This window comes from Chiroxiphia lanceolata, chromosome 1, assembly GCF_009829145.1.
Source record: "Chiroxiphia lanceolata isolate bChiLan1 chromosome 1, bChiLan1.pri, whole genome shotgun sequence".
Classification (NCBI taxonomy): Eukaryota; Metazoa; Chordata; class Aves; order Passeriformes; family Pipridae; genus Chiroxiphia; species Chiroxiphia lanceolata.
The window spans coordinates 116,876,268-116,903,354 of record NC_045637.1 but is presented as its reverse complement, the minus strand read 5'-3'; the positions used below and the strand labels follow the sequence as shown (position 1 = coordinate 116,903,354).

The 27,087-nt window shown below is 45.1% G+C and overlaps 1 protein-coding gene across 2 annotated transcripts; it reads left to right on the top strand.

The window, feature by feature from the left end:
- Positions 1-1,898: 1,898 nt before the first annotated feature.
- Positions 1,899-25,968, top strand: NR1D2 (nuclear receptor subfamily 1 group D member 2). Of its 2 annotated transcripts, none has more exons than XM_032684036.1 (8): positions 1,899-2,213; positions 5,580-5,840; positions 7,766-7,854; positions 8,791-8,935; positions 10,515-11,131; positions 14,321-14,506; positions 18,324-18,534; positions 22,883-25,968. In XM_032684036.1, the coding sequence occupies exons 1-8, from the start codon at positions 2,198-2,200 to the stop codon at positions 23,077-23,079; spliced, it is 1,722 nt and encodes a 573-aa protein (XP_032539927.1). In that variant the 5' UTR covers positions 1,899-2,197; the 3' UTR covers positions 23,080-25,968. The 2 variants fall into 2 exon arrangements, with proteins under 2 accessions (XP_032539927.1, XP_032539920.1); XM_032684029.1 differs by lacking the exon at positions 1,899-2,213 and adding an exon at positions 3,963-4,363.
- Positions 25,969-27,087: the final 1,119 nt, after the last annotated feature.

Here is a 27,087-nt window from a genome sequence, read left to right as displayed (position 1 = left end):
TTCCCTTGAGCACCACAGCCTGCCTGCAGGCCAGGTAGACCTTTGGTCTGAGTGCCAGTGCTTCCATACTCATCTCTGAGTGCTTCCATCACCACCTGCAAAGTATCCTGCCTTATCCAACAGCAAGAGCTCGACTTCTGTAGTTCTTTTTTATCAGACTCAGTGAATACCTAGGGTTGGTGACCTGCTGGTTAATAAATACTACTAAAACATCTGCTTTGCTAAAATCCAAAAATAACATTAAAAATCCCAGAGACAAAGAATGCACAGAGAGGACTTGCTCTGCTTTTGTTCCTGATGTTCACCTAAGTTTCCTAACAGCATTTGATTAATTCGCTATCTTTTCCTTTGAGTTTGTAGGCCAATTTCATTTGTTGAGAAGTTTGACATGTCCCAATAGGCTAATATCAAATACATCACTGTCCAAAGAAGACCAGAAGCCAGGCAGAGGAGCGAGGCAGAAACCCAGCCAGGTGCCTTGAGCATAGGAAGGGAGGATGGGACATTGTGTCCCAAACCTGGCCATGCCAGGGCAGGCAACACTGCTTGGTATCCAGCTGAGTGGGCAGGGACAGTATGAGAGCCAGAGGGACATGTTAGGGCTTAGGAAATTTAGTTTGGAGTTGGTATGAGGAGGAAAACCGGGAATACGAGGAGGACAAAAAGCTTTTGCTGTAGGAAATCAGAGTTGGGGGAGAGAGGGTCTGGAGATAGCAGTGGACATTGTGGACCAAGAAGAAAGCTGTATGCCTCCCAACCACTGGGCCACAGACAGAAAAATGGGAAAACTCACCTGCTTACCTTATTCGAGAAGAGAGAAAGCTCACCCAAACTGACCTGTTTACCTCATTTGAGAGGAGAGGAAATTCACCCAAATTAGAAGGCAGTAAACTACATTTAGCTGCCTTTAACCTCTGCTTGTTAACCTCAGTTAACCCCACTGCCTCCCTCTCAGTCTAGAGGTCAATACGCTCCATGAAGCCATGCATCTGCCTCTGCCTCCCAGGGGTCAAGGAGCGATTGAGCTTCATTTTGGGCTCTGCATTCCCTTAATGGAGAGCCTTCCCCAACTTCACGTTCCCTTTATTGTTGTGGTACAGTTTCTTTGCGGGTTCCCTTTCGGGAGTGGGAGATGGGGATCCCAGCAGGGACACCCTTGCTCAGGTCCTCTGGGGGCACATCCCTCTCCCGTTGCTGCGGCGCTGTGCCCAGAGACATCACTGCATGGTAGAAGATATTAGAGGCTGGAATCTCTCTGGGAGTGACAAAATCATGTCCTGGCTGTAAATAGGAGAGACTGAGATTGGGAGCAATAGCGTGATGGCCTCTCCCTATGACTGCATAGGGGGAGACTATGTCTGCAGCAGTGTGTGTGCACTGCCGAAGGGGGTCTCTCCCGGATTTTCCTTTTCCCCGGCAAAGGGAAAACATGCGGCTGAAGGGGTCTCTCCTAGATATTCCTTTTCCCCAGCAACGAGAAAACATGCGGCTGACAGGGGACGGAGTGCTTACAGTTGGAACTGGGAGCTGTCAGATGCTCGTGTCGGGATGGGAGCGAGCAGCTCGCCAGCTGCGGCAGTCAGAGCGGTGGCATTTCCTGCCAGTGCTCGGCGGTGGAGCGGCTGACACACACCGCCGCCCCTCGCCGTGCCCCGCGGTGGGCGAGCGGAGCGCCGATTGCGGCGGCGGCGGTGGTGGTGACTCCAGCGGGGCTCTCCTGCCGCACCGCCCGGCCGGGGGGGGGACACCCCCGCTCGGTGCGCTCCCCACCGCCGCCGCAGTGCCCCCCCACTCCCGCACGCTCCCGCCGCACGTGAGCGCTGCCGCCGGCGCGGAAAGTGTGTCACTGGGTGAGGGGGGCGGCCGGGGGCGGGGCGGGGCGGCCGCCGGGGCGGGGCGGGGCCGGGGCGGGGCGGGCGGCGGTGCCGCACTCGCTCTGCGCGGCTCCCCGAGAGCGCTTTTGTTGTAAAGGGGAGGGCGCCGCGGCGGGGACTTGCACCCGCCGCTCTGACAGGCGACAGCGCGGCCGCCTCCCGCTCTCCCTCCCTCCCGCCGGCTGCATGTAGGGCTGCGGCAGCGGGGACACGGAGCTGGGAGGACGACGACCGAGCGGAGCCGCGCCGCGCCGACCGGAGCCGAGGCGGGTCCGGTGGAACCCAGCGCGGCGCCGCCCGTGCCCCTGCGGGAAGTGGCCGCCATGGAAGTCAGCGCGGGTAAGCGGGGGGCGGCCGCCGCGGGGGCGGTCGGGTGGGCTGCTCAGGGTGGTCCCGCAGGGCCGGGCGGGCGCGGGGGCGCGGGCGGGGTCGGTCCAGGGTGCGGTGGGGCGGGGGGAGCGCGGCGGGCGGCGGCGCTGCCCGGCCCCGGCCCCGCTGGTGGCCAGGACGGCCCCGCTCCGCCTCACATGGACCCGCCGGGCGAGCCATGTGCGCGCTGTGTTTACGTTCCGCGCGGCGCGCCCGCTCATTGGCCGCGCGGGGCGGTGACGCGCGCATTGCATAATAGCGGCGGGGCGGCGGCGCGGGGCAGCGGGCGGCGCGGACACGTGAGGCGCGCGGGCGGCCGCTGTTTTGGTGACCTACATTCGGGGCGGCGGCGGCGGCGGGGGCGCGCCGGGGACACGTGGGGCCGCGCCGCCGCTGCGGCGCCGGGCAGCCCCGCCCCCGCGGCTCCCGCGGCTCCGCCCCCGCCGCGGCGGAGCACGGGGGGGTGGCCGGGGTCGGCGGCGCGGGGGCGGGGGGAGCGCTTGGGGTCGCGGGGGGACACGCGGTGCGGCCGTGTGCGGCGGCGGCGGCACGCGGCCCGTCCCGGTGCGCGGGGGCGGCGTTGTGTAACGGGGAGGGGGCGGCCCGGGGGCAGCGCAGGGCGGGCCCGGCGCTTCCATCCCCGGCGCCGCGTGACCGCGGCAGGGAAAAGCCGCAGCCCCGGTGCGGTGGGATGGGATGGGGCGGGAGGGCAGCTGCGGGCACGGGAACCGCGGTCCTCACTCCCTTCTCGCGTGGTTAATGAGGGAGATCGGCGGTGTCGGGGGTGCCTGCCGGGGAGCCCCCGCTGCCGCAGCGTCCCGGGGCCGGGTTCATCGCCCAGCCAGCGCTTCCCTGCGGCGGTACAGCTTCCCGGACGGCTGTGCAAATGAAATGCCGGCACGGCGCGGTGCCCCCGCCTCCCTTCCCCCCTTCCCAAGGAAATCCCACCAGGTAGAGCCCGAAGGGTCTTCGTCACTCAGCCGAAGGTGCCTCCGCAGCAGCGGTAGCAGCGCGGCCCCACGTAGCCCCAAGGACTGCTCTCACCGCCCTCCATCGGGTTCCCGAGGCAAAGTCCGGGCAATTCCCAGTCCCCACGCTGCCTTCCCCGCCGAACACCCCGGTACCCCCGTTCTGCAGAGCAGCGGCGTGCGTGTGCACGTGTACGGGCACGCACAGAGGTCACTGTGTCTGTGCTCTTTGTTCTGAGATGTCACCCTGCGCTGTGTGAGACATTCAACTTTTGACTGCTGACCAGACGAAACCAAAGTTCATAAGGAAGTGCAGCTTCTGAAATAAAAATACGGGGAACCTAGACTGTGACGCAGGCAAGACTTGCTGCGCTCTCTAGGGTGCAGGAGCAGTCGAGCTATCTGGGGCTCCTCCGGCTTTCAGAAGAAGAGGGATGAAACCATAGACACACTCATTCTGTGCTTCCGTATGACATTGGTGTTACCCCTGAGGAAAAAGAGAATCTCTTTTATGAGTAGGGTTTAAAGATAACGGGGCGCGGTGGCAGTGTGGAGAAATATGGAGTTCCCTGCAGGAGCTGTGCTGTGCTTGCGTGTCCTGGTCTACCCCTTGCAGATAAGGATGGCGCCTGCTGAGAAACTGGGTGCCTCCCATGGACCAGGTGGACTGTGAGCTTTGACCTGGCACCTGGCAGAGGCGCGTGCAGCACCGGGGATGGCACAGACCTTTGTCAAACAGGTGGTGTCTTAGCCTAGCACGGGTGTCTGAGGATGTCTCATTTCTCATGCTGTTGCTGAACCCGTGACTCCATTGCCAATCCTCCTTTCTCCGAAAACCTGATCCGGAATGCGTGCTATGCTGTGTGGAGGATTTCTTAAAAAATCTGTGAGGGAACAACGGCTGTGGCAGGGTGTAGGGGCACCAGTGTCTGGAAACGTGAGCAGTAGTCTGTATAGTGCACGTGTCACACGGCCCCTTAGTCTGACTTCTGCTGTGAGGCAGCTCTGCCAGGAGCTCCTGGGCTGCATGCTCTTTAGGGAACCTTTTTACCAAGGGTTTCCTTGGTAGAAAAAAAGTTAAATGTTAAAGAGGAAAAGTTGCTGCAGAGATGCTAAGGGGATCATTACAGCTGATAGAAGTATTTAAAATTTGTAAGTCCGAATTTCTCCCTGCAAGCAGTGATGTGTCCAGGGTTGTATAACACCACTGCCTTTATGTGTGGAGGTGATGGCTGATGTAAGGGGCTACAGCCCCAACCCGTAATGCCAATTCAGTTGATTGAGGACTCCACAGACACCAATGCTTTTTATCTCTAAAGGAAAGCAGTGCCTGGCCCTTTTTAAGTTTTTAGTTCTTACTGGCATGTGGAGTTCCTTGCTGCAATGTCATGGGTTGTCTGCAAAGAGACTCTACAGAGCAATAGAGGCATAAAACATAGAGGATACTGAGTCTAATTTATTTAAACAGTTGCATGGCTATGGCTGTTCAAATTTTTGTGTGAAATATCAAATGATTTTATATTGACTTTTGAAATGCTGAGTCTTGGAGACAGACTCAAATGAAGCGCAAACAATGTCTCTTGCTTACGAGCAAGAAGGATCCTGTGAAAAGCCAGAACTGCTCCCAGGTCTACCTGAGGACAAAAAGCTGTTTCATCTGAGGGATTCTCAAGTGCATCAGATTGCAAGACATGGCAGGACAGAGACTGTTTGCAATAGCAGCCTAGCAGTTGGAGTTCAACTGCTGTTAGAAACACTACAAAGGCTTGCAGTCGGACAAATGGCGTTCAGTAGGCTAACCAGGCTGCAGTGCTATTTCTTTCCCTTGCCCCCTTCCCTTCTGCATCATGAGCGCCTCCCAGCCCTTCTTTTCTGTGCCTCTGGCACGTAGCCTGCATGAAGGCTTTCTCTCTGCCCTATTTCTGTTGCTAACCTAGCTTGTTTGCATTCTGGCTCCACAGCGCTCTAAGATCCTGTCTTTACTGTGGCTCCAGATGAGCTCTGCTCAGAGGGTGCCCAGGGAAACCCTCCCTGGGCAATCCCGTGCTCTCTCCCTGCTTACATCCTTACAGCCCTCTCCCATCCTTAACAGCACCGTGGCTTGTTGCTCCATCTGTTGGTTCTGCCATTTCATCTTGGCTTGGATCAGAGAAGGCTGATAAGACGGGAGAAGGGAATGGGGCAGACTGGGAGGTCAACCATTGAAAACGAATGGAGACAAACAGACTTGAGGGAGGGAGGGAGAGCAGTGCTCCCAGGAGCACGTAATGGCTGATCTGGTGGTGCTGGGTCACGGCGTGGCTCACATGGCAGCGGTGCATGTCTGCTGGTTATGTCACTACGTGCCGCCTTTTTTTTCTTGCCTTAGGGGGTGTGATAGCTTACATCAGCTCTTCGAGCTCGGCATCTAGCCCAGCCTCATGTCACAGTGAGAGCTCAGACAGCGGTTTCCAGTCATCCTCTTCGCCTGTACCATCTTCTCCGAACAGCTCCTCCTCGGAAAGCGGATGCAATGGCCGGAGCAGCGAAGGCTCTGATGGGGCACTGAAGAACGATCGGCTGGAGGAGACTGTTAAAACAAACCAGTCCAGTGTTGCTGGTTTGACAAAAGGCCATAATGGAGTCACAAGTATGTTTGGTGCTGGTTCCTTAAAACACCATTTCCCCCTTATATATTACAACCTCATGTGTTACAACCAGGTCTTCCGTGTGGCTTGTGGTGAAGGCACATAGCAAAGCCTCCATTTTTATCTTTTAGCATTATGTGTGTGGTAATACAGCTGGTGTTGCTATACAAATGCTAATAGTAAGATGGAGGTCCCACTGCTGCTGACTTCAGACAGTCCATAAATACAGTCCGGCTTTACTTCAAATTTTCGTGAGGACTGATCTTAGTAGAATCAAGCAATTAAAAGAAAGTAACGAAATAAAGGTAATATTAATCAGAAATTGCCTTCAAGAGTTTTTATGGAGCTGTCTTGGAAATCTGGTTTTTCTGTTTTTTCATACGCTCTCCCTTGCCCCTTCACCTTTCCTTCCCCCCCCAGTTTTGAGGAACAAAATAAATAAATTACCTGAACGTAATATTTACATAGCTGCAGTTGGAACAGTTACCTTTGTGATTCCAAGTCTTAATTCGTGGATGTAAAAAACAAAATACTTGTAAACTGGAACTAAAGGATAGCCTTTTAAAATGCATTTAACAATCTAACTTCACATATTCGCTTCACACTTTTTTTGGTAATTGGAGAAGATCAACGGTAGAGAAGTACATTTGAACAGTTTCAGAAGGGTAGGAATCAACTGAGCACTGGAATGAGTGATTCAGCAAACACTCGGCTGGAATTTAGTCTTTTGGAGGCTCAATTCTTTTACTGGCAGAATTGTTTTATTCTTTTGGAATGATACAAAGCTAGAATAAGTATCTAGCAGTTCTACCTTAAAAGGTTTGTTGGTTTTTTTTTTTTAAGGTGTTTCTGCCCTAAGTTCATTAAGAACCTTTATTTTTTCTTAAAAATTCCCTGGTAACTGGGTTTCTTGGTATCAGGGCAGAAGTTCCTGAGATGAAACCTCTTGTAAACTGTTCAAATGGATAGATAGATAACACTTCTAACTCAGTACTAGTTGTGTTAAAAAGAAAATAAAAATTGTGATTTGGTTCTTTTTGAAAACCTTAATGTTTTAGTTCTTCTTTACAGATGAAACTCAAATGTCAAATAAGTTACTTTTCTGGTAGAATAGTGGAAGTATTTCCAGTTTTCTCTTGTATTAAGGTAACTTTGTGGTTACTGAAGTCACTAGTAAAATTCCTATTGGCTTTAGTGAAACCAGTGTTAGACCAGGACTTAGGACTTGCAAAAAAATCTTTATTGACAAGCTGAAATAAAAAAGGTGGGGGAAAACTTAAAATAATCAAACCATGAGCATATTCACAGGGCTGAGAAGGTATTTTCGAGTTCAAGTGTGCAAGCATGCCATTCTGGATATGCATTCAAATGAGTGGTCTTTACATATGTAGATGTGGCTGAGTTACTAGTCCTAAATTGTTATCAAATAGGTAGAGTGTATGGCTTGTTTATAATATATAATAAAGTGTCCTTTAATATTTCTGGTTTTTAAGAAAAGATGTTTATTCGCTGTTGGGGAAACTCTAGCCTTTTATAGGTTTACTTGTCCTGATGGAAAAAACAGATTGAGCCTGAACTTTAGTGGCCTAGTTAACTGAATGGTCCTTTTAAAAGTGCTTAAATGTAAGCAGACTTTCTTTTTCTACAGTTGAGTGCAGTGCTACTGTGATTGAAAGCCCATTGAATATGTGCTTTCTACCTATTCTGTTGAGTGCTTCATGTTTGTCTTTTTCCCCCTCCTTTGCCCTAGTACCTTCTGAACTGTTCAGTTTGGTACATTCTTGGTGTCTGTTCTTCTGCTGTGCTTTGTCATATGTTGGGCTGACCTGATGTGTTTTGATTTAAGTCCAGGTTTTAAAAGGTGGAAACGTGTTCCTGCAGTTGTCATTGGTTTTCTATATCCTTGACTTTTTTGTTCTGATTCTAGAATTTAATGGCATGGTTCTTCTTTGCAAAGTCTGTGGAGATGTCGCTTCAGGATTTCATTATGGTGTTCATGCCTGTGAGGGCTGCAAGGTGAGCTATATTTCTGCTCACCTTTCTGCTGCTGAAATGCTCAAGTTCTCCCCATTGGGGAAAAGGGGTGATACTGCCAAAAAAAGTCTGTGTATTTATTTGTTAAATATGAGAAATTTCAGAAGTTGTAAGGAAAAGGCAAACCACTTAGCAATACACAGTATTTTCCAACCTCTGCAGTACTTTCTGTTCTCACTCCTTGTCCAATCCTGCCTGACCTGGAGCGCATGGCAGAGAACAAGAACTGGAGGCAGAGGTGGTAAGGACCATGTCACGCAAGACATGTGCATGTTAATTGCATTAAGAGATAGTGGGTGTGGGTTGTCACCTGGGCTGGGGCACAGAACAAAATAGCTTTGGAAAAGCAATTCTTTACCACAGGGAAAGCCAGAACTGGGTGCTTCCATGTTCATGCATCACTAAATGTGTATTTTCTGAATCTGTAACACTGCAGATGTTATGTTCTTTGAAGGAGTTTATCAGCTTAAGTGTTGTGTGAAAGAACCACCTTTGAAGGTCATGTGTTGCAGCAGGATGGTTTTGTTGCCAAACTGCAGAGATTGATGTCAAAAGATCTGATTTTTGACTCCCGTATTTGTACTTGATGTCAGAGGCGTTTGAGAGCATCTTACAAACTGCTAGTACAGTCTTAGAGGTGATACTGGAGATATTCGGTGCTGACTGTACAGGGAACAACTTAGCATTTTCTCTAATTAGAGATCATAACTATTTGGCATTATATACAGATCACACACAAAGGGGAAGTAAGTCTTGAGGAGTATCAAGTTCTTTAAAATCACTTGGGGCTGATGGCTCTGAAGCAGCTGATGAGAGACAGTGAGGTTTTCTGTGCTTGCGGAGAAGTGAATCTTGGCAGAAGAATTTGACATGTGCTATAATGATAGTTGTGGGGCTTTTTTGTTTGTTTGTTTACAGGGTTTTTTCAGAAGAAGCATTCAGCAAAACATCCAGTATAAGAAGTGCTTGAAGAATAACAACTGCTCTATAATGAGAATGAATAGGAACAGATGCCAGCAGTGTCGTTTCAAAAAATGCCTGTCTGTTGGGATGTCAAGAGATGGTACGTTCCTGTACTGAGCAGGGATCCTCTGAGAAGGAATCTACTGCCCAGTTCAAAACTGATTGCTGAAGGTCTTAATGGCAGATAATGCAGCTAGCCCTGTTCTCAAGAGCAGGTTCACTGTCTGAGAACATTTAGATCAGCTTGCCTTCTTGCTCCGTGACTCTCCTGGACTGGTAATGTAATACTGCGGACAGCCGCAGAGCTGTTCTCCTGCCTTTGGAGGCTGATGCAGTGGGATATGCTGCAGTGGTCTGTTAGGGGGGTGGTTGTAACAAGTGCCTCAATTTTGTGTATCCTGCCTGAAGCTGAACAAGACTCATATTTTTTTTTCCCCCCCCTCTTTTCTTTTGTTACTGTTGCTTTTTCAATGAAAGGGAATTCTGCCCAAGCTGATAGCTTTAAAGTAATTGCTACAGAGCCTAAAGAGTTAGGTTTGGGTGCATAGGATGAGCATGTATCTGCTCCATTCTTTTTCTTTCTTTTTTTCTTTCTTTCTTTTCTTGGAGGGAGAGGAAAAGCAAGGAGGAAATAGTAGTGTTGAGCTGTGTCTCTGACCACCTTGCTGGCTGTCCACTCCTTGTGACTTTTTAATATGTAATGCTGAAAGTGTAGTTCATTTGTCTGCTACAACTTACTGACACAAACCAGAACTCTTCCTTCTGTTTCACTTTTTAATTTTCTCTGGGTGTTTATTTCACAAGAACTAGGAATCTTGGGCTGTTAATAATTTAGTGGGTGGAGTGTTAAAACTTATTTTAAATAATTGTTCTGAGTTCTTGTCGTGCATAGGAGTTATTTCATCCCCTAGGCACTTATTTGCGCATAAGGTTGCACCTGCTTTAATGAAAGAGACTTAGTTACATTAATGATGGACTACTGCATGAACATAATTACATCAGTCGAAACTGGTTATAAGCCCTTGTGCAGCTGTGGTTGGACAGGGTGGTAGAGGCAGTTTTAGATTCCCTAGGACAGGGTCAAAAGTGCTGCAGCCACAATGATGCCCGTCCCCTTGCCAGCAGAAAATGTCCTTGTCAAGGCAAAGTTATCAAGGAAATTTGCCAAGGTAAGCTTTGTTCAGCATTGATTCTATTGTTTTGACAAGTTATATAATTAGTCCTTGAGGACCTGTCTTGTAGGACTTCTATTCAAATATGATATGGACTGTGTTTACATTCAGCTAATTGTCAGCTCACAAAGTTGTGCTGATTTAATAGATCCAATCTTAAACTTAAAGCCCAACACTTTGTCAGTTAACACAACTGCATGTATGCTCCATAGCCAGGTTTGAGGCAAAAAGGGACAAGGCTTTAGAGACTCTGTGCTTTAGAGCTGCCTTCTGTTTGTATGCAAACAACAGCATGCATTTCATACCTCACACCAGTCCTGTGCACTGGAAACTCTTTGACTTCACTGGAATATCCCTGCTGTAGTATTGGTGAGAGCAGTTAAAACCTTTCCTTAAAAGGCAAGATTTTTGGTTGAGGTGTGTGTTTTGTATGTGTGTGTGTGCCAACACTTTCAGGATTGACTTTTTTTTTTTTCCTCACCACTTTCTGTTTCTCCACCTTGGTAGCTGTTCGATTTGGCCGTATTCCCAAACGTGAAAAACAGAGGATGCTGATTGAAATGCAGAGTGCCATGAAAACCATGATGAACAGTCAGTTCAGTGGCCACTTACCCAACGAAGCATTAACAGAACATCAAGACCAAGCACCTCAAGAAGACCTTTCTTCCAAGCCCAAACAAGAGCGGGATACCATCAAAAGCCCTTCTCCCCCTCCTACTGCTGACATGGCTAAGGAAGAAGTGATCGGGATGGTCACTAGAGCCCACAAAGACACTTTCATGTACAACCAAGAACAGTCCCAAAACCCTGCAGAGATGATGCAGCCCCAGAGTGGGGAGAGAGCGTCGAAGAACACCGAACAGTACATCTTGAGCAGTGAGCACTGTGTTGGAGGCCTCGGTGGCCCTCAGTACCCTGAAAGGGAGCAGCACCTTGGTGGACAGTACAAAGGGAGAAGCACAATGCATTATCCAAGTGGGCATGCCATGTGCTTCACAAATGGCCACTGCATGAACTTCACCAGTGGTTATCCTCAGCGAATGTGTGATAGGATCCCAGAAGATGGCTTTTCTCCAAACAAGAATACCACTTACTCCTGTAGCACTGGAGGAAGAATGCATCTGGTATATTGATATTAATTGCTTGATTTGACTTAGTGAAAGGCTTAGTGGTGGGTGTGATCCAGCTGTGTCTTAGTAGTCAATGGAGCTGCACACAGTTGGCGAAACTTCTGAAACTTAAAATATTGACATAAACTTGATAGTGCATGTTGTCACAAAGGAGGTAGTGGCTCAAGTTGTGTGGAGAATTTGAAATCATACAAGTGATGGGGTTTCTTGGCTCATTTTTTAGCTAAGTGAAAGTAGGTGAACATCAAAGAGCATTGGTTAAAAAAAATCAGGTTTTTTTTAAGTGAATTGACTTTGAAAAGAAAATAACACTTGATAAATGCCCCTTTTCACTCAATCCTTTTGAAGACTTTAAAATAATCTACACAGTCAGATGTACTGTATTTTCATTATGTGTATTCAGAGCAAATTTCAAGCCAGCGTACACGCTTAGCTAGTGTGTTCTAAAATCTCTCTTGCTGGGTAGGCTGCTTTTTTGGTGTTGGGGTTTTTTTGTTTGTTTTGTTTTAATGGGGTGCACAGGCTATGCATCCTTTTCACCCTAGAACATCTTCAGATACGAACAGAGGCAGGAGGAAGATGTGCAGCTAAACCACTTGAGAGAAGTTCAGGGTCTTTTCTGTAGGTCTTTTCTTGAGGACCTTAGATGACTTTACTGGAGCATTTTTTTCACTGAATTCTTAACAAGGATGTTTCCTGGTTTTTTGCATATGGTTGTCGGGTTTTTTGATTGTTTGGTTTTTTTTTTTTTTGGTCTTTCCTTAACAGATCCCTCTCATTTGCCTTGCACCTGCTGTTTCTCTGCTATTCAGGCAACCAGTTCTGTAAGCCCCTTAAAATAGATTGTCCTTCTCTTTATCACTGCAACCGCCTGGGATGAGAGAACATAACATCCTCGTTCTCATCCTGCACTCCTGTTGTGAAGCGCGAGACCCTGACCTTTCTGAAGTACTTGAGCTGCTGGTGGTTTTCTTCCTCCTAGTTTATAAAGATCCTTCTCAGGTTCTTGAAGACCCCTGAAAGTTTCCACAGTGAAAGTGTTTATTTGTTGATTTTGCTGTATTTTCATGGATGGTTTTTCTGTTGGGGTTTTTTGTGTGTGTTTTTTTTTTTTTTTCCCCTTCTTTGGCTACTGCATGTATAGACTATGCCATCCCTAGGAGGGTCTGACCTTAATTGCAGACTCTGGGCACTACACCATGGCAAATAATAATAATTGCCAACCTTTCTTCCTTGCAGGGAAAGTATGTGGTGTCACTACGATGGCATTCTTGGCACTCCTGAGAAGCAGAGGTTAAACCCATCAGTATGGGCGGGCAGGGAGTGGTGCTGCCTTGCAGAGGCTCAACCAGTCAGTTTGACCTGTGCATGGCAGCTGCAGGGAGGCTTTACACAGCCAACGCTGAGGAAACAAAACTGAATCCAACAGAGCACTGCAGCTCCCCCTCCCTGCCCTACATCTCTGACATGAATAAGGGTTTTGCCTGAGAACTCAGTGAGATCAGGATCCAACCAAAATGAGTCAGTAGCAATAAGGGCATGTAATTAGGCTCTGAACCAGTATGGAGACAGATGTTCAGGGGTTTGATATTTTTTACTCAATACCCCTGTAACCAGAAAAGCAGAACATGTCATTTCTGAAGATGTTCTTCTAAAGAGAGCTGGTGACTGTACATCTGACAACTGCTTCCGTAGGAAGACTGTCAGAGTTCAAGGAGCACCTGGCGACACTCTCAGTCATATGGTTTAGTTTTAGGTAGTTCTACAAGGAGCAGAGAGTTGGACTCAGTCTTTATGAGTCTCTTCTAACTTGAAATACTCTATGACTCTTGGGCACAGGTCTGTCAAGGCAGTGTAAACACAATGCACAGGGTGGAGAAGTGGTAGTTTCCCTTTGGGACTGAGTGCCTGTGGGTTAAGCTAAATGATCATAGGATTAGAAGTTATGGTGATTTTTGTGTCCAGTGAGGAGCAGGAGATTCCTTATTTTCAGAGAGTACTGTATTTTTAACAATATCTATGTGAACCACTGCAGTATCACGAGCAGAGCAGTGATTAGCGTCTGCCATCCTTCTGTTTGTATGCCTAGACCTTTCCTTTTGCCAAAATATTATATTCTTGTAGCCTTAGAACCTTCCACACAAAGATTTGCTAGGCAATTGCCATATTCAAGATGCCCTGCAAAAACAGCACAGCTCTGAGGAATTGCTAATCTGTTTCACAGTTTTTTCTTTGTTTTGCTGATATTGTGTAGGATTACATACACCATTTAGGATACTTGTGAGGAATACTTAAAAGGAATTCTCATCCTTGATGATGACAGGTGAAATGAATATGAAGAGATTTAAACTTCATTAAAAGATGTGAATTTTAGAAAGTGGAACTGAAAATATCTCAGAGCTTCTGGTTGGGTCTTGCAGAGGGAATTTATTGGCAGTCAGCCTTGACTGATATGTCTGATCTCATTGTAATGGATTCAGACTTTCCTACTAAAAAATTGCTGTATATTTGTATAAAAGAAGGAGCATTTTCTCATCCTGTGGCTGAGAAAAATTGGAATACCAGTTCCTTGGCGATCCTCCTTCAGTGATACAAGTAAACGAAAACTTGTAAAGGAAGGTTATCCTTGTAATGAGGGTGTAAACCTGTGACTCAGGAAACCAAGGCTCGCTTTCTTGCTCTAGTGTTGACACCTTTGTCACTGTGACTGAAGCACTTCAGTTGCCTGCAAAACAAGATAGATAGGAGAATGAATGTAGTCATGACTGTGAGATTGCAATCAATTGATTTTGAAATCATGATTAACTGTGAAATTACAGGGATAACACAAATAAGAGAAATCCATCTGTCAGACATCAGTTGAGATCAGGGACGAATCGCATAACTTTGGTTCAGTCAGATCTTTTGCAATAAAAACACTGTTGTAGTTTCCAAAGTCAGCAAATTTATGAACAACTTGCTGACAATCCACCATGGATTTTTTTTTTGTTGGTTGGTTGGTTGTTTTAAAGGACGGGGGAGGAATCCAGTTACTTTGGGAGATGACTGAGGAATACTGATCTTTTTTTCTCTATATGTCATTATCGCTAAGTTTTATAGAAGAATAAAACTGTTTCTTCCAAGTATTTTCAGGATTCGGAGTGATATCTTTAAAAGTTGTTTGCTGTGTTTTGTAAACATCAGGTCTGCCCAATGAGTAAGACTCCCCACGTGGACCCAAACAAATCTGGCCATGAAGTCTGGGAAGAGTTTTCCCTGAGTTTTACCCCTGCAGTGAAGGAAGTGGTGGAGTTTGCCAAGCGCATCCCAGGATTCCGAGATCTCTCCCAGCATGACCAGGTCAATCTTCTGAAAGCTGGGACCTTTGAGGTGAGACCACTGTGTGTATATTGTGAATCTGACAAGCTGTGCATCGGTCTGACCCTGTAAGAACAAAACCAGATAGAACTGGGTTACATCAGGCGAAGCCAGCATGTTCATGGGTGGTAGCTCTGAGCTTTCCTCAAGGTGGTGTCGAAGGGATCTGCTTTGTCAGATCTTGGTGAACTGTCCCTCTTCCAACTAGCTCAACTGCTCAGCCCTTCTACCCATTCTTCTTCCCTGGACATTAATAAATGGGTAATTAGGGTTTTTTTGGTTTTGTATAGCAGTGGTTACACTGATAGCTACCTTTGCTTGCTCTGAAGAACTGTACTGCATCCGGAAGGGTGGATAGTTTAGAAAGCTGTCTGTCGACTTACAAGTTTTGTTGAGAAATGTGATTAACGCTCTCTATGTCTTTCCTTGTGTCGCTCTGCTTCCTGCCAAAGCCAGAGTATCTATCCTGACCAGTCACCACTAGCCTTTGGTGGCAGCTGGGGGTGTCTGAAGCTTCCATGTCTAATGCAGTAACAGTAGGAACGAGCTGTACTGCTGCAGCTCTGGAGGTGCTGTGTGCCAGCTGCAGCCTGACTTACTCTAGACTAATCCCTCTAGGTCCTCGTGGTTAATTTCATCCACTTGTGGTCATGACGTATATGTGAATTAGTGGTGTTAATTTGGAAATGATACCACAGAGCTTGGTGCTGTTTTATAATTAGTGACCTTCACAAGATGACCTTTACTTAAGGCTTTAGTTGTTCTTCCAGACCCTTGTGTCTGTTGGAGATCATACACATTTTATAAATATTCAAATGTGAAATTTGAATTGAAATGTGCAATTTGAATATGGAGGGCCAGAGGAGCTGATGTTACTGTGCTTTCCTGGAGAGGGTAGAGTTGGTGATGTCTTTGCTCTTGTTTACTTGATTTATTCTTTCAAAGAGGTGTGCTGGATTTTGGTTTTACCCAAACTGAAGACATTTCTTGTGTAGTGTGTTGGGCATTTACACAGCCCAGTTCTAAGATGGATAATTGTTGGGTTGGAAGGTACAAGTTATACTGGAAGACTTGATGCCTGGAGTGTGTCAGTTTCTTTGTTGCTTTCATTTTGCTGTCCTGTATTTTTTTCTGTTGTACGTATTCTTGACCTTTTAATATTCATCTACAATTCCTGTGGCATAGAGGCTGTATTTTCGCTTCTTCAGCTACAGTCTCTTACACGGCTGTTCACATTACACAAAAATGTTGGTTTCTTCCTCTGCTGTCCAGTACCCTCAAGGAGGGTGGAAAATTGGGCTTGAACTGTTCCTATAAAGTGAAGCCAAATCTTTCTGTTCTGCAAGTAAAATGTTCTGTCTTGGCCTCTCTTCACCTCAAGCTTTTCTCAGACCTCATTCGTATGCTTTTTTTGCCAGTTACAAGCACTGCTGATAAGAAGGTTTCTATATCCAGGGGAATTTATAATAATGTATGGCTGCATGCTTGTCACTATTCACTTGTTTATAAGAAACGTTAATGATTTCTGTTAGTGAGCTGGTACTCGTAGTTAAAGGCCTATGTGGCCTCTTAGCAACAAAAAAACAAAAAAAGTGATGCTGAAGAGCAGTGGGAAAAAAACCCCACAACAGGATTAATGAATCCATTGCAGTAGAGGCAGAAAGCATCTTGAAAGCCTGGTACATACAAGGTCATTTCTGTTTTGTGGGTAACTGAACTGGGATGTTCCAATGTGTGCGTGTTAATAGAAGAACCTGAGTAAAAGTGCTGCCTCCAAGCCTGGTGTGGTTGGCTTGGCACTGTGCTTCTTAGCAGCCCGTATTCAAGGAGCTGTTCATTTGAGGGTAAGAAGACACATGGAGACAATGTTGGTGCAGAAGCTGCATAGCTATATATATTCACACACGTGTAAGCTAAAAAGGTTTTTAGAACTGGGAGTACGGGGGAGCTCAGTGTATTGTGGTGGCTTTTATGACAGCCAGCTCAGAAAAAGCAGTGAGTGTAAAATAAGGAACTTGACTGGTTTTCAGTGGACCCTCCCCCACCTTCCCTCCAAATGTAGTTGATGGTAGAGCTAGCAAGTCACTACTCAAATGGATCCATTTGAGTAGTGACTCAGCTTCTTGGCAGACTCACAAACCTTGTCATTTAACTACAGGTGGTAGGGAAGTGAGCAAGCAACCTTCAGGTGTGGAGGTTTTTATGTGCTTGTGTTGCTGTGATTGAGTGATAGGATTGATCAGGTATATCCTCAGCATGCACAAATAGGAGTCTGGCTTGAAGTGAAATGGAATGAATCAATCCTGTGCTATGCCATAGTCAGTTCTTCCTTAGGTTAGAATGGTGACATTGAAATCTATAGGTGAGCTCTTTGCCTTAGTATAAGTCAACACAACTTTATGAGCTTCAGTTTTGAATACTAGCGTTAATACTGGCTGTTCATTATTTAAAGTTTGTTTCTAAAGCCCAGTTCTGTAGGGAGAGTACTGTTTTGAACTGAAAGGTCGTTGAATACCTGGTGGGTCTGTGCTAATGCACAAGTTCAGCTTTGTCTCTCTGCCTTTTGTCTTTCTTTGTTGTATTCTGAGGTCTTCTGTATCTAGGTTTCTGCCCTCTGTAGTTAATGTCAGCACAGGACATATAGCTTAGCTGACAAAAGTGCATAGTGCATAGTGCTCACGTGTCCATCAAGGTTGCTGCATGTCATTTGGCTGTTAAAATTTAGGCACAGATCATGGGATGTGCATGAATGGTATTTGAATTCTCAAACATTTTCATTTGGTTTGAACATTCCTGGTTTTAAGCTTGTCAAAGACACTAGGCTTTGAAACCCTGGTTCTCCTCTCATCTGTAGTAAACATTTAAATTAATGCAGTTATGTAGGTTAAGTGAGAAGAGACAGCTGTCACACCAGGAGATTACAGTGAGTCTGAAGTTTTAACCAATGCCAGTTGGTTCATTTTCTCCAAATAAGAAGGCTGTTCTGTGTAACTTAAATCTTGAAAATGTAAATAAGGTTGTTGAACATGAGCAAATGGAACTTTACAAGCCATTCCAGAGGGAAACTTTTCACAGTACGACTGACAAACCACAGGAGAAATTTCAGCCCAAAGGGGTAAGTTTAGCTCACATCAGCTGCTCCAGCCCTGGTGCTTGTAGCAAAGGGGTATTCCCAGCTGCTACAGACCAGGTGCCATCTCAAGCTGTGCTTCCCTAGCCTTTTAAAAGCTGAAAGCCACACATGTGGCTCCTTTCTACCAGAGCTCATTAGCATTCCTGTGGGTACAGTGATGCGGCATGGTACTTTCCCAAAGAATGCCTAGGGGGCTTGATCATGAGGTAGTGTAAATCAGCATTATTTCTGTATAGCTTACTCCAGTTTGTGCCAAGTGAGAATCTGGTTCGGTACTTTCATTTTGCTCCTCGTAAGTGTGGCCAAAAAAATGTTTCTTTTAACGCTCTGTATGCCTTTGGCTGTTGTGTAGCTTAAGCAAGTTGTCCTACTGGCATATTTATGAATGACATGGTCTGTGTGGCTCAGACTGTCTGAGGTTTAAATTTTAATTTTCCTCCCTTTCATGTGCTGTATCCCCTCCCCTGCATCCACTCGCTAATTTTGCCACTTGTTTGTTTCTCTTAGATTACTGGGCCAGAGCTTGCACTGTGTTTTACAGCTCAACAGCATGCTGACAGTTTCTGTATAGAATGCTTGTAGAGCAGTTAATGGGACAGTTTGAACGATGTTAAAAGGTTTAGTGTTTTTCTTTGGCTTTTCTAGAAATGCACTTGCATTTATCTGGTTTTGTTGGTGTTTTTTTTCTTTCACCAGGTTTTAATGGTACGATTTGCATCTTTGTTTGATGCAAAGGAACGTACGGTCACCTTCCTGAGTGGAAAGAAGTACAGTGTGGATGACTTGCATTCAATGGGAGCTGGTGATCTGCTCAACTCAATGTTTGAATTTAGTGAGAAATTAAATGCCCTGCAACTTAGCGATGAGGAAATGAGTTTGTTTACAGCGGTTGTCCTGGTATCTGCTGGTAAGGAGAGAAAGTTAACTTGCATCTTTGTCAAGATTTGAATGTGGCTCTCTATTAAAAGTTTTCTGTAAAATTTATAGCCTGTTATTTCATGTCGAAGTGCAGTTGAGTAGGTTTTAAGCTATTAGCAGCCTGTAATCTACTTTCTATATCCCTAGTCTTTCTAATATTGCCTTTTGAAAAAAATGTGACAATGGGGTTATGTTTTCCTGCTGCTTTCTATAGAATGCAAAAACACATCTCATAACTGCCCCATGACCATTTAGATGGTATTTGTCTGACTCCTCTAAGCTTCACAGGACAGGATCGCTGAAATTACTCCTGACTTGCACAGCATAAGTCTTTAGATAAGGTGGTATTTTTACTTCCAAGTATTGTCATTTAAGTTTACCGTGTATTTTACTTAAGTCTAAATCCAACAGTTTGATCTCAGCAAGAAAGCCCTGTCATCTGCATCATGACCTCTTACCACTAAAGGCCTGCCAATCCACTGACATCTTCACCGGCCTCCTATCTTGTTTCAGTCGCTGGATATACAGAACACCCTGGCCCAGATTCAAAGAAGGATTAAGCACCTACTTCTGTAGTATTATCTCAAGCCTCAAATTAGGCACATTAGCTCTGCATATAATGCCTGGAATACAAGATGCAGAATCCCTGCTTGCAGTTTAAGAAGCTTTCTAGAGGTAGGTAGCAGGAATGCTCCTAGGGCCTATTTAGACAGCAAACCAGCAGTTGGGGAGCACTCAAGTTCTTGAAAAAGTGCACCTCTTTCACGAGTCATTCAGACCCATGTCTTTCTTATCAGGCAGGGGCACCCTAGGCATGGTGCTGTAGGCACTTGAAAGCTCTGTAAACAAGGTAGGACAGTTCAGTCTAACAGCTTTGTGAGTGGCTGAACTGAAATGTTGCAGCACAGGAGGGGGCAGCTGTTGCCTCTTCAGTCTGTAAGCCATGATAATGAGCGAAGGGTGGCACAGAGCTTGAAGAGCCAGAACAAATGTCAATGTGAAGGAGGCGTGGGACTGTAATCTGTTAGTGAAAATGTTCAGGTAGCAGAGAGAAACCTGGGGTATTAGTTACTATTCCAGACTCTACAAATTTTATCCTTTTTTGACAAGAACTGGAGGCAACCTTTAAAATAAGGACTTTTCCCTTCTTGTGCAATGTAACTAGGCTTACAGCCTCTCTTCTTACTTGCTCAGCTACTGGGTCCTGGAATATCACAATCTCTGTGCCAGCTGTTTTTAATGTAAATGGCTGTATTTGTTCTGTTAAATGTTCTTTTAGCACAGAGTCAGTCCCCCTAGCCTTTTAAGCAGTGCTCTGATTACTGGCTCCCAGTAGGGATTAGCTTATGGATGGTATGTAACATACAACATGTAATGTCAGAGCTGTGCAACAGGTATTCAGGCTTCTTGCACAGATGCTGAGGATTTTTCAGATCATATTTTTTTAGGACATTATTGCTACCTATCTTAGCTGCCTCGTGATCTGCACTCTAATCACAGCCTTCCTGGACATCTTCACTAAATACTTCTAGGGTTTTATAAAGTACAGCTTCGTTAGTCGATGTTGGAGCTGTATTGCAGACACAACAGTAACCTTGATGTTTACTGTGAGGTCAGAAATCTCAGGTGAACTTTACTCTGTAGCTTGTGACTGGATTGAAATGCTGCAGTCATTCCTTTGTGCAAGTCAGTGAGCAAGCTTCGTGCTCGAGCAGGTACCAAAGAACAGAAGTGCCCCCAACAGAGCTCCTGAGGAAGATGCTCTCAGTGTGAGTGCTTGCCAGGAGGAGAAGACGCCTGTAGAACTGAAGGATTGTGGGCATCTGTTGATTAAACAGATCTTGAAAGACAAATCCCCTGCACCCCACTCCTCAAGGAGGGATGTGATGCAAAGAGTAGTTTCCCGTAAGGGGAGGTGGAGCACAGTTAGAGATGGAGGAAGAATTGAAGAACAGGATCAGAGAGAATGACATGGAGATACAAGCAAAGGCAAAATACACCATAAATGTAAGAAGAACTGAAGGTGGAAGAAAAAGGCCATTAAGACTTCTTCATTTCAGAATAAAAGTTATTAAAGAGGAGGTTGAAAGGAAGAGAGCAGTCAAGATTTATATCAGTTCCAGAAGCAAACAGGAGTGTAACTGTTGAATACTGATTAGGTGATCCAGAATACAAAGTAGCATGATGCACAACTTAAGAATCTTCTTAAAAGACTTTCAGTTGCTTTAAATTAAGAAAAAACCCAAAACCACCAATGGAAAAAAAGAAGTAAGTCTCTAAGTAGTGCTAGTGGGGAGAATGCCTGTCAGAAACATTTCCACATAACACTGGATGAATAACCACTCTTACGAGGGATATTGAGAATATGCAGAAGAAGCAGAGACAGTAGCAAGGACTGCGTGTAACTCTGTACATCCTCTTGTTCTCACGTCCTATGGAAAAGAAAGAAAAGGCAGGGTCCTGCTTGGGTGGTGCTAAGGAATTACTTTGGTACCATTCTAAAACTGAAAGAATGCTTCACCTCTGGCTTCAGTGAGCTGAACGTAGTGAAGAGAGAGGGGAGATAGCAAGGTGGATCATGGGCACTGAAGAAGGAAGAAGCAAGGTAGAAGCGAAGCTGAAAGAATGTGGTTCATGCGGGTCTAGAGACAGAGAAAACCTTAACTGACGGTGATGCACTGTGGTAGAAGAATATAAAATACACACCCTCTCTTATTCTCTGTTACTGGAGTAGTACTAACAAACTCTTCTGCTGGCCACTGGGAGCAACTGGAAGTAGTCTGAGAGGGAGAAGAAAGACTTGAACTAATTGAAGGAGAGGAGGCTACATTAAGTTGCCTGAGGCAGCCAGGAAAGGTTGGACTGCATTCTTCCACCTGCAGAAGCAAGGCAGTACCATTGTTACTGTACAGAGCTCTTGAGAAACTCCACTGGACACAATCTGTGCAAATGTTGTCATACCTACTTGGAATAGAGCAACCTTTTGTAGAGCACAGGGCAAGCAGAAATAATTGTTTAATCAATAAAGGCAGAGAGACGTCTCTTCGCTCATGTTACCTTGAACAGCAGCTATCAAACCTAACAGACAATCTTCACAGAGTGGAATTGTTTGGTAGTAATCAGAGCTCCTAATTGTTACAGTAGAAGATTCTGGAACAGTTTTCCTATGGGAACAAAACACATTAACTGCTTCAAGATGCATCCTTAAGTGGATTATGTAATAATTTTTCCCATAGCAGTAGGGAAGTGTACTGAATAGTCCAGGAGGACTTCCTAGGCTCTGTTCACCGGAGGAGTCTGATTGGATTGACACTGACAGCATAAGGAAGGGATTCCCACTCTGACTGTACGATCTGACTCAGTGTTACTCCAGAAAGCTGTTGTCATTCCATGTCCCAGTTCTGCAAAGTGCTTAAGTACATGTACACATCAAAGCACATTTCTGTTCCTGTCCGTCACATGGGTATGTACGTGCCCCACTGAATTTACATAGCATTTAAGAAAAGAGGCTACAGCTTAGAAAAAAACAGCTGCTGTTCATGGTTATTAGGTGAGATGTTTTACTTAAAAAATTCATCCTTTTAAGCTGCTTACTTAGGTTCCACCTAAGGATACCAGGTGTGTTCTTAAATACAGCTCTCTTGAAAGAGATGCTTCAGGCGTGGGGTGAGTGCAGTAAGTGAAAGCATAATATTTATCTTGATGTTGACATTCTCCTTTTCCTCAGTTGGGAGTTTTTGGGTGCCTCATGTTTCAGTTTGTAAGTGCTTTAGAACATGCTTGGAAATAGTGCCCACTTGGATCAAGGCTTGTACTCCCTTTGCCCCTGAGGATCCCACTGTGCAGATATGAGTGTGGCTTGTCCCGAGTGGGAATTTCCTCCTCACACCTCCAGTTTAAGTTTAGGATTCTATGTCCAGCTTTGAGAAATGTTTGAAATTTTTACTTTCATGTGCCCTGTCTCTCTCCTTGTGTTGAAAGTTGTGATTCAGCAACATATTTAACCGTGTGCTTCAATCTGTCCTTTTCTGGACGTATGGATAAGGGATTACAGAAGTGGTGATTGAATGCTGCCGGTTTGGCATGAGCTTCCTTAACTTGCAAAAATAATGCTAAATAATGTTTGAAAGACTTTTCAGTATATGGATTTGAAACTTCTGGCTTAAGTATCTAATTTTTCTTGTGCTTGTTAAGTGGTGAGTGATTCTTGCAATGACTTTATGTTGTGAACTACATCTGTTCAGTCTTTTTTTTGTTTCTTTGTTTTTTACCCCCACCCTCCTGTTTTTTAATTTCTCTCTCTCCCTCTCTCCTCCTCACCCTGCCCTTCTGTATAGATCGCTCCGGAATAGAAAATGTCAATTCTGTGGAGGCACTTCAGGAAACACTAATCCGTGCATTAAGGACCTTAATTATGAAAAATCACCCAAACGAAGCCTCTATTTTCACAAAACTTCTTTTGAAATTACCCGACTTGCGTTCCTTAAACAACATGCACTCTGAAGAACTGTTGGCCTTTAAAGTTCACCCATAGGCCTTTAGGTCTCAATTTGTACTTGGACTTGCCTCGTGTTAAACTGTTTTGTGCTAAAATATGTATTTATACAGTTGTACCACTTGTTGGAGAGAGTTCACAGACTGTGAACAGTTGATAGCTGTCCCATAACCATGCAATAAAGCTTTGGCAGGTGCTTTCAGCTAACGACGGCACAGCATTCGGAGCCCTCCAAGGCATCCAGACCCAGCTGTGCCACACTTCTGCAGAAGAGGTTGCAATGAGCCCGCGTAAATATGGACTGTTCTTTCATTTAGAAGAAAAGAACCACCACTGCCCTCTCACATAAACTGAACGCAAAATAACTATGTGCATACGGAGCATGGAATGGAGTGGGAGCAATCCTGTGCTAATAGGAAAAAGGAAGAGCTGATTTAATTGGTCTTTCACTTATCTAATAGATGTATGTCTGTGTCTCTTGATAACTCACTCATGGTTTCACTGCTGTTATTCCATTAAATGCAATGGAATGATTTCAGCCTGCACCAACTCTTCACCGAGCGTGTGTTCATGCCATGTGTATATAATATAAATAGTTAAGTAGTGAGTGTTTATGGCTATATAAAGTACAGAGTTGTGTGTATATATGTGTATGTATATAAATAGTTCTATACATAAAGTATACATATAATTTCTTCACAATATTTTAAACTGTGAAGGAATTTAAACTTAAAACAGAAGGTGATCTATGGAAAGAACCAAATAGATGCACTTTGCATATTGCTGAACTAATTATCTGAGCATTTTTTAGAAAACATCGAATTTGCATTAATATGCTGTGTTTGTTAATTTAAAAAAAAAAAAACAACCAAGAGTGGCACTAAAGAGTCAGAGTCGGATTCAACTTCCAAAAGGGGCTTGTAGAGAATCTCAAGTGGAGATGGTTGGTTGCGGCACTAATGAGATTGATTGTCCATTGCCACTGAGGTTCTTGCGTTCTGATAAAGGTTAAAGAAGCACTAGATGCTCTTCAAAAACTTCAGCACAGCCAGAAAGAAATTATCAGATGAATAACAGCATGTATCAGAGAAAAAAAAAATGGGAAAAATGTATCCATGGTTGCGTTTGGGTGTATGTGTGTTCTGTGACTGTTTATTTCTTGCAATACATCATTTTGCTGCTTCATTGCTAAATGAGAATTGGAAAAAAAAAGTGAGATTTCCCCATGTCTGTTCACCATTTGGGCTTTGTGGTTCTCATGCTTGTTCTTCTGGAGCTCTCTATTGGTGCGTGTGCATGTGAGTGTGTGTGATGTGCACAGAAGGTGCACTGGATGGTCTGGATTTTTTTTCTTAAAAAAACACCACAAAAATCAACCAAACAAATGGGACGTTTTTTTGTGTATGCCAGTAGCAAATTACAAAGCAGATTCTCAAGGCTTAAGATTCTGCTGCTTTTCCATCTAGGAAAGTGGCTCTCTGTGTTTTGGGGTTTTTTTTCCATTTGTAGCAAGACCTGGCACCAGAAAAGAGAGTCAAAGCAGTTGTGTTAATTAGTTATGTTTCTGTTTTGCTAACGTGGGAAGAAGATGCAGCATCACCCTTGTGTTTAGTTAACTTACCTTAGAGGTAGCTCTCTGGGTCTGTAGTGTTTGGTAACACTACTCTGGAGGGAGGGACCTCTCTGTGTGTTACTGCATCGAGATGTACGTGGTAGTTGACGCCAGGACCCATAAAGCCACCAGGCTGCGGAAGCTCCTGTTTGCACCACAGTGGGTTGATGGGAGCCCTCATGCCTGCAGTAGAGCTGGAGCAGGAGCAGACCTCTGCCTGTCCCTGAGCATCAGGAGTTAGGATGGATAGAGGGATGGCTTGCACTCTGCTATGCTCAGGTTGTCTTTGGGCTGGAGATTCCCCCTCAGAAAGGAGTAAGGGGCTGAGAGCAGGAAGAGGGCAGGTGCTTGAGTAAGAGGTGGGCAAAATTCAGCTGTAGCCTTGACTAAGGAACAGAAGGTCCCACCCTTTCCCTTCCTCTGCAGCTGCTGCAGGGAGGGAGAGCTGTCCTGCTTCAAACTGCTTTAACCACTGGATAATGGCCCCTTAATACATACAGTTTTGCTACCCAAATGTGCTATTGGGGCATGTTGTCCTAATTTCTGTTAACAGTCTGCATCCTACCAGTATTATTTGTTTGAGAGCTTCACTGAATTATGCATTGAACCATTCAGACTTTAGAAAGGACACAGTCACATGTTTTATATTATTTAGGAGCTGAAATTACTTCTTTGTAGATCCCATTTCACACATGGAAAGTACAGTTAACCCTTGGTTGTTTTGGGAGGGAAGGAGGCTTCATACAGAGGTTGCCACCCTACAACTATGTTTTGTTGTGTTTTGTTTTATTTTTTTTTTCTTCTTAAAACTGTATTATTAAGCCTTTAGGAATGTATAACCAGGACTGAGTAATTACTGCTTATTAAATTTTTTAGTTAGATTGACCATGTATGCCTATAGGTAGATATTCTAACTTGTGCGATTTCATTGAAAATAATCTTCCTGTACATAATGGAAAAACTCACATAACAGAAAAAAAAAAGCCCCAAACAGATTGACTGAACAAAAAGCTGATTAAAGAATGTTTCAAAAGTGACCCATGTGTTACAAACACTAGCTGGACTCTTAGAAGAAAATCTAAACTTATTGTGTTAGCTGTGTATTGTGAACTCTTCTTTTACTGTGTCACTGGTTATACACTTGTTAAATGCTGAGATAATAGACTTCATGCCAGGCATTTGAGTACTGTAGATTGGGTCATTGCTGAAAGATTAATGTACTGTATGACTTAAATGAAATTTTTATTCTTGATTTTATTCTTGATTTTGTTCTTGTTTTAAAAGATTAAATATGGGCATTATGTCAGCAAGCTAAACTTGTGTTCCTGTGTCCTTTCTATTTCTCTGAATGAAATCTGGTGGGGAGGACAGCACGCTGAGATGAACAGAGCAGAAGTAATGGATGAGAACATCAGCTGCTGTAAGGTCACGGAGGCTGCACCGGTACACAGTGCAGGGAGCCTGTACCTCGGTCTGTCTGTGATCCTGGTCTGGCTTGCCAGGTGGTTGGATGGGGTTTTCTGGTGCACTTCATTTGCTACAAGTTACAGGACTTTTTTGGGTATAGTTACTTTAAACACTGCATTAATTTGGAGAATATAACTTTGTAACTGAAAAAAGGATATGGTAGAGGATAAAAAAACCCCAATACTGTTTAAGACAAGTCTTTAGGTTTTGAGAGAGAGAGATGGAAAACAGAACTCGAAGGGCAAAGATCTGTTTGATTTTTCCAGCTGGATTTTGTAGTTTGGAGTGTGCACTGTTTTAGGAGATAAGAGAAGCTTCTCCAAGTAGTGTGGTATTGGTGTTTAAATAAAAAGCACACGCACAAAAACCAAAGTTATGACTGACCAGCACTGGAAAAAATAACAGCTCAAAAATGCTTTCTTTTTTTCTTGGCATATTTTCTCTAGTGGCATGTTTGCATATGGTTTTCCTTGTTGCCACAAAGTCTGAGCCCTCTGAACAGTGCTGCGAGCCACAGAGGTTTCAGGGCCTGGGAGGTCCTTGGTCCTCTTTCCAGCTTTTGCTGGGATCCTCTGGATGGGCCACAAGTAATTTTTCCCTGTTTGGCTGTAAGAGCATTACCACAGCAAATGGGGGGGGGGGAACGGGGGACAGAAGGGACACTGCCCAGCAAAAACATGATCCTCTTCCTGCCACTCTCCCACCCTCCCAGTCTGGCAAGATAATCTGAGGATGGGGACATGAAGCATATGTGCTTGTTCATGAGAAACTTGCTGGGCTCTGAGTTGCAGTGCCGGCTTGAGTGTGAATGTGCTCACAGCAGCAGCCTGGCCTGGCTCTGTTCTCACTCCACCAGGAAATAGAGAATGTCACAAGGAAAACAGAGGTATGAGTGTTGCTGTGCGAAAGTGTAAACTGACAAGGGTGTGGGCAGCCAGCTACCTCCGGTTCTGGCTCATGACCGAGGA

Bases quoted from the DNA above. Each gene is read 5' to 3' on its own strand.
- NR1D2 (XM_032684029.1), top strand. From the start codon at position 4,321: ATGCTAAGGGGATCATTACAGCTGATAGAAGTATTTAAAATTT. The intron at 11,132-14,320 runs GTATATTGATAT...TGTAAACATCAG, and splicing joins CTGGAGGAAGAATGCATCTG to GTCTGCCCAATGAGTAAGAC. The intron at 14,507-18,323 runs GTGAGACCACTG...TTCTTTCACCAG, and splicing joins TGAAAGCTGGGACCTTTGAG to GTTTTAATGGTACGATTTGC.